Source organism: Entelurus aequoreus, linkage group LG07, assembly GCF_033978785.1.
Source record: "Entelurus aequoreus isolate RoL-2023_Sb linkage group LG07, RoL_Eaeq_v1.1, whole genome shotgun sequence".
NCBI classification, from domain to species: domain Eukaryota; kingdom Metazoa; phylum Chordata; class Actinopteri; order Syngnathiformes; family Syngnathidae; genus Entelurus; species Entelurus aequoreus.
In genome coordinates, this window is record NC_084737.1 from 61,900,129 (window position 1) to 61,912,814 (window position 12,686).

The 12,686-nt window shown below is 37.9% G+C and overlaps 1 protein-coding gene across 4 annotated transcripts in view; it reads right to left on the reverse strand.

Annotated features, from left to right (window-relative positions):
• The window catches only part of LOC133654123 (AMP deaminase 2-like), a 57,511-nt gene that overhangs the window by 22,176 nt on the left and 22,649 nt on the right, over positions 1-12,686 (reverse strand). For all 4 annotated transcript variants that reach the window (XM_062054163.1, XM_062054164.1, XM_062054168.1 and 1 more), the window contains 5 exons: positions 9,828-9,952; positions 9,606-9,736; positions 6,491-6,559; positions 6,280-6,382; positions 6,003-6,201 (listed from right to left, as the gene is read on the reverse strand). In XM_062054163.1, coding sequence (XP_061910147.1) covers positions 6,003-6,201; positions 6,280-6,382; positions 6,491-6,559; positions 9,606-9,736; positions 9,828-9,952 — 627 coding nt within the window. The remainder of the gene's footprint in view (positions 1-6,002; positions 6,202-6,279; positions 6,383-6,490; positions 6,560-9,605; positions 9,737-9,827; positions 9,953-12,686) is intronic.

Below are 12,686 nucleotides of genomic sequence, written 5' to 3' on the forward strand. Positions count from 1 at the left end.
TGCCCAGTTAGCTCATACACGTCTTTAAATCTCTGGATTGATGAAGTAATGTGCTGATCATTCTTACTGGGGACCCTGGGGAAAAAGAGTCAATATGCTTCATGGGGACCAAATTTAAATAATTTTGCATAATTCACACAAATTTGTATGTGACTACTGAGGACCATTAAAAAAAAAAAAGTTCAAATTGAATATGACATGATCCTCAGAATACAGCACTACAGCTGTCCTCTTATAGGAAGTTTAACCAGTAAACATGTTTTATAAATGATAAATGGGTTATACTTGTATAGCGCTTTTCTACCTTCAAGGTACTCAAAGCGCTTTTGACAGTATTTTCACATTCACCCATTCACACACACATTCACACACTGATGGAGGGAGCTGCCATGCAAGGCGCTAACCAGCAGCCATCAAGAGCAAGGGTGAAGTGTCTTGCCCAAGGACACAACGGACGTGACTAGGATGGTAGAAGGTGGGGATTGAACCCCAGTAACCAGCAACAGTCCGATTGCTGGCACGGCCACTCTACCAACTTCGCCACGCCGTCCCCGTTTTATGGGCCAAAGCTTAAAAATCACTTAGGCATCTTCAGAATGGATCTGACTATCATTTATAAAGGTTTCCCTTTAGGCGACCTGTTTTTTTGTCCCCATACCGTCAGAGGTCCCCTAAAGGTGACTGTGTAAACAGAGCGATGTCCCCATTAAGTAAGCATTGCCAGAACACACACACACACACACACACACACACACACACACACACACACACACACACACACACACACACACACACACACCCACAGGTCCCCGGCCAAATTTTTTCAACCCAATGCGGCCCCCGAGTCAAAAAGTTTGAGGACCCCTGAACTACATTGTAATTATCTTAGCATATACTGTAATTAGGGCTTTTTGCCGATATCCGATATTACGATATTGTCCAAGTCTTTAATTACTGATACCGATATCAACCGATACCGATATCAACTGATACTGATATACAGTGTTGGGACTAACGCGTTACTAAGTAACGCGTTACTGTAACGCCGTTAGTTTCGGCGGTAACTAGTAATCTAACGCGTTATTTTTTTATATACAGTAACTCAGTTACCATTACTGCATGATGCGTTACTGCGTTATTTTACGTTATTTGTATGTAGTATCGGCTAGAAACTGAAGATCTGAGTGTGTTTTATTGGAGCGCTCCGGTGGAAAAGAAGAGGCGTGCTTTCCCCCACCCACAGAAAGCACGCCTCCCCGCAGGGGAGACGTTCCTCCAGAGCCGTACTTCGGGTCTAACAAAAGCTAGAGCACCTACACGCACTCACTGTCGCCGCTCCCTCACCTCTCTCGCCCACTCACTCACTGACGTCACTCACCTCTCATGCTGTCATATCTTAAAGGGCCACACACACACACACACATACGCTACTCTCATAACAACTAACAAGACATCATGGCGAAGCCAGAAGTCGAGTTTTTTAACATGGAGACATTCTCAATACTTTTCTTTTGTCGAGCACAAAGAAAATAACATTTTAGTTAAATGTAAGTTGTGTCTTGGATCAAAGATCCTATCTACTTAAAGTTAAAGTTAAAGTGCCATTATGTTGCAGCTACTTAAAATAGTTTTGTCAATTTTTTCTGGCCTGAAATAAATTGGCCTTTTGAAACATATCTTTGTCTTTGTGTGTTGTATGTAGACCACATTGCTTTCTGAGTTCAGTGATGCAAATGCATGTCAAGTTGATCAACAGATTGTATTATTCTCCAGTGCAATAACAGTACTGAAATGAAGGCTAAAAGGGCATTAATGGGAGCCTTAAAAAAGGGGGAAAAAAAGAAGTAACTAAATAGTTACTTTTCACAGTAACGCATTACTTTTTGGTGTAAGTAACTGAGTTAGTAACTGAGTTACTTTTGAAATAAAGTAACTAGTAATTGTAACTAGTTACTGGTTTTCAGTAACTAACCCAGGGGTCACCAACCTTTTTGAAACCAAGGGCTACTTCTTGGGTACTGATTAGTGCGAAGGGCTACCAGTTAGATACACACTTAAATAAATTGCCAGAAGTAGCCAATTTGCTCAATTTACCTTTAACTCTGTTATTATTAATAATTAATGATATTTATCTTTGTGGAAACACTGATCATCTTAATGATTTCTCACAATAAATATATATAGAAACAGATAAATATCAATATGCAACACTTTATTTTTATATTTTCTCTAAGTGCACATTTTTCAAATTGAACATTTTCAAATGATCACTTCTAAGACAGTCTTGTGAAATCACAATATCCCATTTTAACTAGCTAGCCACTAACATTTTTTAACAAATCATGAATTACTTTGCACCATGTTTGTACAAATAATAACTCATGTAAAATACAAAAGTAAACTCTCAAATTTTTAAATCATGTCACACTTTGAACTGGACACCAAATCTGTTATCTGTTTCTTTGTCAGTTAGTGGGAAGCCTGGCATTGCATGCTGTTAACTAGTGTGTTGTACTCTGGTGTGTAACTTGACACTGCAACTCTGAGTGAGTCTTGCAGATGTGCATCAGTGAGGCGTGTTCTGTGTTTGTTCTTGATGAAGTTCATGTCAGAAAAGGCTGATTCACATAGATAAGATTTTTCCTCATTGTTTGCGGAACCTTCTTAATCTTTTGGACATATTTTCACAGCAATCTGGCTTTAAGCTTAATTATGATGAATGTAAAATGTTAAGGATCGGAAATCTAAAGGGAACGTCCTTTCGAATGGAATGCAAAGTGCCTGTTTTGTGGACAGATGGACCAGTTAACATACTTGGTGTTGTTGTCCCAGAAAATCTGGAAGATCTAGGCTCAGTAAATTATGATAATCGACTAAGAAAGCTGGACAAAATTATGCAATTATGGAAAGGGAATTCCCTAACCTTGTATGGTAAAATGTCTATTGCCAACTCGTTAATTATTCCTCAATTTATTTATTTGTTTTTGTCATTACCAGCTCCATCACAAAACTTTTTTAAGATTTATGAGCGGAGGGTCTTCGATTTTGTCTGGAACGGCAAACCAGAAAGGTTTTGTACAAAGAGTATGAATATGGGGGCCTGAAACTTCTCAACCTTGAAGCTATGTGTCTGTCTTTAAAAGCATCAATTGTTCCAAAGATGTATTTAAACATTGAGTGGTACACAAATGTCCTGTTGGACAAAAACATGTACTGTATCAAAAGAAATTGTATCCTTTTTTACAAGTGATCCCCTCCCAGAGAGTCTGCTGGGAAACATGGCGGGGTTCATAAAGGAAACAATCCACTCATAGTGGTGTTTTCAATTTTTATGTGCCAGAAAAAAGAGACGATATTTTGCAGCAGTTAATATGGATGAACTCTAATATTGTAATAGATGGAAAGCCTTTCTTTTGGAAAAATATGTTTGAAAGAGGAATCATTTTTGTCAATGATATTATCAATGAGAATGGTAAAATTATGAAGTATGATGAATTTAGAGCTATGTATGGTGATGCTTGCTCAAGCTTTTCATTTGATCAACTAACTGGAGTAATTGGGAAAAGATGGAAACAAATAATTAATTATGGAACTACTAAATTATTAGTTTGTAAACCTCTAATAAGAAATTCTAGTTGGCAAAAAGGAACTAAAATAAATAGAAAAATATATAATTTTTATTTAATAAAGAAATCTTTGAAGGCTGCCTCATACAACACAAATGGAAAATGGGAGGACTTTTTTGACTGCCCGCTGCCATATTCAAACTAATCTATAAAACCACTATCGATGTGCAAAATCGTTATTTTCAAATTAAAATTATTTATAACTTCTTACCCACAGGGAAAATGTTAAAATTATGGAATATGACAGAGTCAGATGATTGCCGATTTTGTTGTCAGGAGCCTGAATCCACCCTGCATTTGTTTTGGTATTGTCATATTGTGTCTTTGTTTTGGGTGGAAGTTGAAAAAATGTGTTTAAGGATTGGTTTGTTTATGAAGCTTGATGTGGTTTCTGTTATTTTAGGAGAGTTCATTGACAATCATGATTTAGTCAATTTAATTATAGTACTCTGTAAAATGTTTATTTTTAAGGCCAAAAACAGATATTCACGTAGTATTACTTTCTTTAAAACATTTATTCAGTATTTTCTAACTTTAGAAAGTTACATGGTTGAAAACGATAATGATGCCAAAAAACATTTAAAAAAAGATGAGAAGTCCTCAAAGGCTTATTTTGAAAGTATAATTATGTTTATAGATTATATGATATCTGTTGTTGTGTTCCCTAATTTGAGTGACCTGGACATAATCTGGACTGTACATAAATGCTTATTTTGAAAATGTAAATTTGTTTATAAATTATATGCAATCTGTTGTGTTCCCTAATTTTTTTCTGTGTACATGAATGAAGGTGTGTGTTGCTGAGTCCGACTTGGACATTATCTGGACTGGGCCTGGTTTAAAAAACCCTTTAAACAAATCTAATTTCATTGACAACCTGGTCTGTTGAAGATAAGGCCCTTTTTTAAAAAATTAAATAAAATAAGATAAATAAATAAAAAACATTTTCTTGGATAAAAAAGAAAGTAAAACAATATAAAAATAATTACATTAAAAATAGTAATTAATGAAAATGTTAGTGGACCAGCAGCCTATACAATCATGTGTGCTTCAGGGACTGTGTCCCTTGCAGATGTGTTGTCTATGTTGTGGGAACCAGAATATTGGTAGCAGAAAGAAATAACCCCTTTTGTGTGAGTGGGTGTGGATGAGTGTGCATGGGAGAGGTTGTTTGGGTTGATGCACTGATTGAAAGTGTATCTTGTGTTTTCTCTATGTAGATTTGATTTAAAAAGAAAAAAAATAAATAAATAATTATTATTATTATTTTTTTAAATTAAAAAAAAATTGTTTTTTTTTTTTTTTTTTGTTTTTTTTTTAGAACAGGCCTGCGGGCGACTCGTCTGGTCCTTACGGGCGACTGGTGCCCGCGGGCACCGCGTTGGTGACCCCTGAACTAACCCAACACTGCTGATATATACAGTCGTGGAATTAACACATTATTATGCCTAATTTGGACAACCAGGTACGGTGAAGATAAGGTCCTTTTTTTTAAATATTAATAAAATAAGATAAGATAAATAAATTAAGAACATTTTCTTGAATAAAAAAGAAAGTAAAACAATATAAAAACACTTACATAGAAACTAGTAATTAATGAAAATGAGTAAAATTAACTGTTAAAGGTTAGTACTATTAGTGGACTAGCAGCACGCACAACCATGTGTGCTTACGGACTGTATCCCTTGCAGACTGTATTGATATATATTGATATATAATGTAGGAACCAGAATATTAATAACACAAAGAAACAACCCTTTTGTGTGAATGAGTGTAAATGAGTGTGAATGGGGCAGGGAGGTTTTTTGGGTTGGTGCACTAATTGTAAGTGTATCTTGTGTTTTTTATGTTGATTTAATAAAAACAAAACAAAAAACGATACTGATAATAAAAAAAACGATACCGATAATTTCCGATATTACATTTTAAAGCATTTATCGGCCGATAATATCGGCAGCCCGATAATATCGGCAGCCCGATATTATGGGACATCTCTACATATAATATAGCAACTAATCAGTGCTGTACTGCCAGCCAGCGATTAGCGCTGGAGTTGCCAGTTGACGATTATCACTGTAGTTGCCAGTTAGCGATTTGTGAACTATTTGCCAGCTAGCGATTAACGCATTAGTTGCCATCTAGCGATTAGTACACCAATTCCCAGCTAGTGATTAGCACCCTATTTGCCAGTTAGCTATTAGCAGCACTACTGCTATTATTTATTGCACAACAACAAAATCCCTTGATGAAATGTTTTTTTTAATGTAAAACACACGCTCCGTTGCGCCATCAATTTGGGGGTTCTTGGCCTGGACAACGTTGAAGACCCCCGATTGGGAGGATATTTGACCAGCATGTTTGTGGTGAGTAATGTACCTGTAGTGAAGGTGGCCTCTGCCGCCTCTTGGATGTCCTCCTCATAGATGTTTAGGTCAAGGGGTCGGTCGCTCAGCTCCTGCAGGTATCTAGCAGTGGTCGTGCAGAAGCTCTGCATAGAAAGGCCCATGTACTTCTGTCTTATGAAGAGTGCCTTCACCACACACTTTGCTGCATCCAGCAGGTCAGTGAATGGAACCTGGATTGAGGAGCGACAAACAATGAAAAAAGTGTTTTCTCCATTTCAGATGCTACGCATAATAAGCACGAGTCTTACCCCACATTTCTCCTCTCCAGAGATGCTGACTCGCTGGTACTCTCTCTCCGGGGGCAGCTCTCTCTCCAGCAGGTCCAGCGCTTGGCTTTGCTCCTTCATGTATCTGACAGAAGATTCATCGCTTTTTCAATGTTCTCTTCTGCCGTTTGAGGGTAACTGAGTGGCTTGTTATGAGAGACCAGCATGTGTGTGTAAGTGTGGAGGCACTCACTCAAGATCAGCTGCGCTGTCGGTTTTCATAAACTCCTGTTTGGCTCGCAGCAAAATGTCTGGTTCAAATCTGTGGACAGACAAGCTGAGCTCACATTGGTCAGCATTGATCATCCTCACAAAAACACACGTAGGAGGGAGGGACTCATTGAACAATATTGTGTTTCGTTCTTTCATCACACCGAGATGCCATTTGGTTGACTTTTCAAGCTACATATAAGCACCACATTTTATATTATAGTGCTGTTTCAGCCTGTACAGCTATGAAGGTCAACAAAACAAGTGCTCCTGCGGTTACCGACGCACTGACATATATTTTTTATTATGTGAACCCTCAAAAGTCGAAGGCAATACATTTAAAAATACGTTTTAATCAGGGCTGTCAAAATAGGATCTAATTCATGAGCATTAATTATGAATATAGGTAGATTAATTGCGCAATAGTGGATGGTATAGAGCAGGGTTCGGCAACCCAAAGCGTTGAAAGAGCCATATTGGACCAAAAATACAAAAAAACAAATCTGTCTAGAGCCGCAAAAAATGAAAAGCCGTATATAAGTCTTGCAATGAAGTCAACACATGATGTAAGTGTCTATATTAGCTATAATAGCCTACTATCAAAATGATTATGTGTCGCAGGCTGAAGCAAATCTTCGTTGACAGAAATGTTGAAATGTATTATTTATTCTACACATTTTTACAACATTAGAAACCATTAGTAAATCAGAGGCTACTCAGAAGGTGATATAACTCTTGTAAATGATTGGCTTTTAATGGCCAAAGGTATAGATGTGTGTGTCCAAGTTAAGGCTGTCTTCTTTTAATAGATTTATTAAAATCTTTGGCAAGCTAGGTAATGGTTGCTGTGGTCTGGAGCAACATGGCACACAAACTACTATCTGAAATGCAGCCAATATTACATACAGATAATGTGGTCATGAGACATGCAAAACAAAATTATATACAAAGACAATAAAAGCAAAGGAAATTAAATGAGCTCAAATATACTTACAAATGAGGCATAATGATGCAATATGTACATACAGATAGCCTAAATAGCATGTTAGCATTGATTAGCTTGCAGTCACGAACTGACCAAATATGCCTGATTAGCACTCCAACAAGTCATTAACATCCACAAAGGGCGCCTTTGTGCATTCACGCACAGTATAAAACGTTTGGTGGACAAAATGAGACAAAGAAAGAGTTGGAGATTTTACATGTAAACAAACCGCCAAAATCAATAGGACAAAACGATGTTCACCAAATACTCTCATCGGTGAAGCATACACACATACATATTAAACAGTGGGCAACTGGGAAGGTTTGTGTCATGTTTGTCCTCAAACAAAAAACATACTAAAACAAACAAAAAAAATTGCCCCCATCTTTTTCCATTTTCAATCCTTTTTTTAAAATGCTCTAGGGAGCCACTAGGGTGGCTCTAAAGAGCAGGTTGCTGACCCCCGGTAAAGGGTGAGAAAACTCTCACTGGTGTTCTCGCTGGCAAATTTCACTTCAAAATACTCCCTGACTGGACTTTAGATCAAAGTGTTAGCAAGTTTTGAGCAAATAAATGATGTAAAACATTAACAAAAATGTTCCTGTATGATGATTCTGGCAATACAATTGCATTTGTGTCCAAATACTTTTTTTTAGTTAATTTGAAATTATGCAAGCTAGTAATAAATAGCCTGTGATTAATCAGGGTGAATTCAAATTTACAAGTGTGATTAATCTGATTGAAAAAATAAATTATTTGACAACACTTTTTTTTAATGGGTGTAAATCTTTTGGAACCAAATCTCCACCCCCTCCCCCCTTTTAAAAAATGTTTTCTTCCCTTTTTTCTATATCCATTTTTTCCCTTTTCTCCCCTTTACAATCAGTTCTTGATTCAACACAATTATCGATTCAAACCTATTCTCGCAATGTATTATTTAGTATAATAATTACAATGCAACTTTTTCAAAACAGGTTCAAGTTTAAAAAAGCTCCTTCTGGTTGTAAGGAGATGACCTACAAATTATATTTTAATAAAATGTATTATTATGAATCGATTTAGAGTTGGGATGAATATAAATCGGGATTCGTGAATCGATTTTATTGTGCATCCCAATTTTTTGTTATATTTCCAACAGGAAATAATGTAAGTCGAATTGTTTCCAGAGTCAAACACAAAACATGTATATTGTATATATTATATAAAAATATAATATAATATAATATAATAATATAATATATCAGTATATATTGTATATATAATATGTAAATATTACATATATGTTATATTTTATATTGCTACTATGGTACATTTTTAGTCTATTCTTATACCTGCAATTATCCTTTCCATCCTTACCCAGTGGCCTAGTGGTTAGAGTGTCCGCCCTGAAATCGGTAGGTTGTGAGTTCAAACCCCGGCCAAGTCATACCAAAGACTATAAAAATGGGACCCATTACCTCCCTGCTTGGCACTCAGCATTAAGGGTTGGAATTGGGGGTTAAATCACCAAAAATGATTCCTGGGCGCGGCACCGCTGCTGCCCACTGCTCCCCTCACCTCCCAGGGGGTGATCAAAGGGGATGGGTCAAATGCAGAGGACAAATTTCACCACACCTAGTGTGTGTGTGACAATCATTGGTACTTTAACTTTAACTTTAACTTAACTTTCCATCCTTTGTAACTGAGCTACTGTGTGGAACAATTTCCATTGTGGATCAATAAATTTTGCCTAAGTCTAAGTCTAATGTATGAACTATAAAAGCCATGTTTTTCCTAACTGTCATATAAGCATAAAGACAGATTAATTACTGTATGTTATTTGTATAATCAATCAGTCAGTTTGTGTAAGTAACTGATATTTAACAGCGTTGCTTATATCATACAATTGCGAAATAACAGAAAATATATATATATTTTTTTGACGTTTGAGGCATTCTTTTTATATATAAATGTTTGACTTTAGAGGTTCAATTGTTTTTGAGTTTTTATATTTTTTTATTTATGTTTGGCTATAGTGGTGTACATAAAACTAAAGTAAAAGTACTCCTGAAGAAAGAAAACAACATTTGAAAGAAGTTCTTGTAGGTTATTTTGTTAATCAAATCTCACATACTTGACGTCCTGGCTAATCTGTCTCTCCAGACGCTGGCGTCTCTCCTCCAGTTTTTCTATAGGGCTGTCCTCTGGGAACTCATAAGGAGCGCTGCGCATCTCACTATCTGCCAGGCTTCGTGAGAACAGCTCCTTCACAAGGACACACACACACACACACACACACACACACACATTGAACAAAACACCGCAAACGTTGATAACGATGACAACAACAACTGACCTCAGCGATTTCCTTGTACTTCCCGTCCATGGATGTTCGCAGGTCAATGGACTGTTTCAAGGCCACGGGAATCCCAGGTAAAGAATGCTGGGGAGTGAGGAGGTGGCGAGTACCACGGAGGTCAACTGAAAAAGAATAGTTAATCTTCTATTATAAAAGCATGATCATTTTTGCACCCTGTTGTACCCTCTATAGCGCAGGTGTCTGGGGGCCAGATCTGGTCCGTCACATCGTTTTATGTGGACCGCGAAAGCTTAGAAAAAATGGTCCTGATCTACAAAACCCAAAACAAGGGAAGTCCTTGTCCTGTGTACTTACTACTACTACTGTGTAGAACAGGGAGCCTGTTGATTAGACTGAGTGAGCACTGCTGCCACCTAGCTGCAGGCTTGTATATCGTTCTAACATGAATACCAGAGTGTAGACACAAATAACATCTCATCGCGACATCCCAGTATTTGAGAAACACTGGCTTTATGCGAGGCATGAGAACAATTGGTGAAAAGACGGAGTTCCACCACCTTCTGTTCAGCACCATCTTACCAACACATCCTACTCAACATGCAGGAGTAGCATCATCCCTGCTATTTAACGCTCCGCTGAGTAAAGTGAGGCCAAGTGAATTGTTTTGAACTCTGAATATAAGTACTCCTCTCACATTCAAACAACAGTACTATAGAAATAAAAATTGGATATCATTTAGAGTAGTCAATGTACAGCTTGTGTAGCAGTTATGCGCTACTATCCTCTTAAAATGACTCGACACAAGTGAGTACATCCAAAGTGTGACTATAGGTCAAATGCAGAGAATAATTTCGCCACACCGTGTGTGTGTGTGTGACAATCATTGGTACTTTTTGATTTAGTGCAAGCACCATTATTATCTAGCAGTGCCTTGATCCTCTTGGACTTGGAAGTTCACCAGAGCTGAACAGGTTGTTACAGGAATCCTGTAACACGCCTCCATGATGACATCACCGGTCTAGTTGGTGGATATGAAAAGTCTTTCACTCTTCCACCTTCGGTTTGAGGATGCTTCAGGTGCACAATTGGGTTCAGGCATGGAAACATACTTGGCAACTCCATTATCTTCATCCTCTCGAGCAGTGGCTCTCAAACCTTTTCCACCAAGTGCCACCTCAGAAAAAACATGGCTCTCCAAGTACCGCCCTTATGACCAACATTTAAAAAACAGTAGCGCAGTAGGCCTAAGTATTCGTTAAAAACAAGCCAGAGGTTCTATTTTATATTTTTGGCCAATTACACACAGTGAAAAAATAAAACACTGTACTTTAATCAATTAATTATTTGGTGTACGACTGGATGGAGCCCGCGTACAACTAATGATACATGCACTGCAGTTTGATAATCACTGCTTGTTAGAATAATTTTATTTAAGTTATCACAAAAACCTTGTGTTGAAATGAGTTCCCAGCGAAAAGACCAAAAGCTGTCTTTGAACCTACCAAGAAGAATGCTTGTAAAACTCCACTGTGAAAAGGGGGAAGCAACATGAAGGTGTTCTGTTTTCTTTCATGTATTGTAATCAACAGAAAGATATTGTTTTAACCCAAGGACTACAAAGCGGAGAGAAGGCAGGATCTGCCCAAGTTCCAGGCGACCTCTTTTTGAACCTCCTTTTTGAACTGTTTTACGAACCTCTTTTTGAACTCTTTTACAACCTCTTTTTTGAACCGACCTTTTCGGTGAACTGTTTACGACCTTTTCTGTGAACTCTTTACGACCCTCGTCCCTTAGAAACAGCTTTTGCCATGTGGTCAGGGAAGGTCCAAATAAAAGAAGGAGGCGTGCAATCTTTTGGCAGAGCGTAATGACACTGTACAAGGGTACAGATGTCCAAGCGTCTCTCCTCAAATTGAGCCAAATTTAATTATGTCTCTGTTGAATTATTTGCTTCTTGTCTTGTTTAATAGATGTCATCAGTGTTTGAACCTGACACTGCTCTACTGCAAGGCATTTTATCATGGTAGTCATGGTGGAAAACTGCCATGTGGCTAGGGAGGAGTACCTTTCACAACTGTAGGACTCAGTATAAAACTAGACTGGCACATTCAGCTTCATGGCAAATACTACTTTCTGGCTAGGCAACACACCGTAGCCTGTGCACTATTGCCAAATAACATCTTGGAATTGTAACTGCATGCAAAGTCTACTATATAATAGTAGCAGTCCTAATATTATACCTACTACTTTAAAGTATATCCACGTTTAACTGCATGCAAAGTCTACTATAGAATAGTAGCAGTCCTAATATTATACCTACTACTTTAAAGTATATCCACGTTTAATTTCTACAATACTATGATTCTGTATTTAAACGACTTTTGTGAGATAGTGCAGGTGAAATAGTAAGAAGCGGTGTCCTCACTATGTAAAACAAGCCTGAGTCAACAACCCTGTGAGGGCTCAACCTCAGCCACAAAGTCACAGATGTCACCGTGCTCGTCTGTGCAAGCTAATGGCCTGCTAAGACGTCACTTTGGACCATATCACTTTCCCCTGATAACATAGGACAGTGTTGTCGTCAAGGGCAGCATGCGACCAGCGGCAAAGACACCCAAGATGGGCCTCGGTGAAGCCGAGCCAAGCGAACCCGGAGCTAATCCCCATAATGGCTGCTATATTTGGATCAGATGCATCTAGGTTACGTAACATCTCATCCCCTCACAGTCGGAGCCACAAGCACCGGTAAAATAAGTCATGGTTTACTTGATGATACCATATAATCTCTTGCACTGGAGCTTTTATGGATCTAAATGAGCAGAAGAGGGGATAAAAGAGACTGTAAACAGCAAAGAGGCATGCTGAGGCGTAAGGAAAACAATGGCATGCATGTTA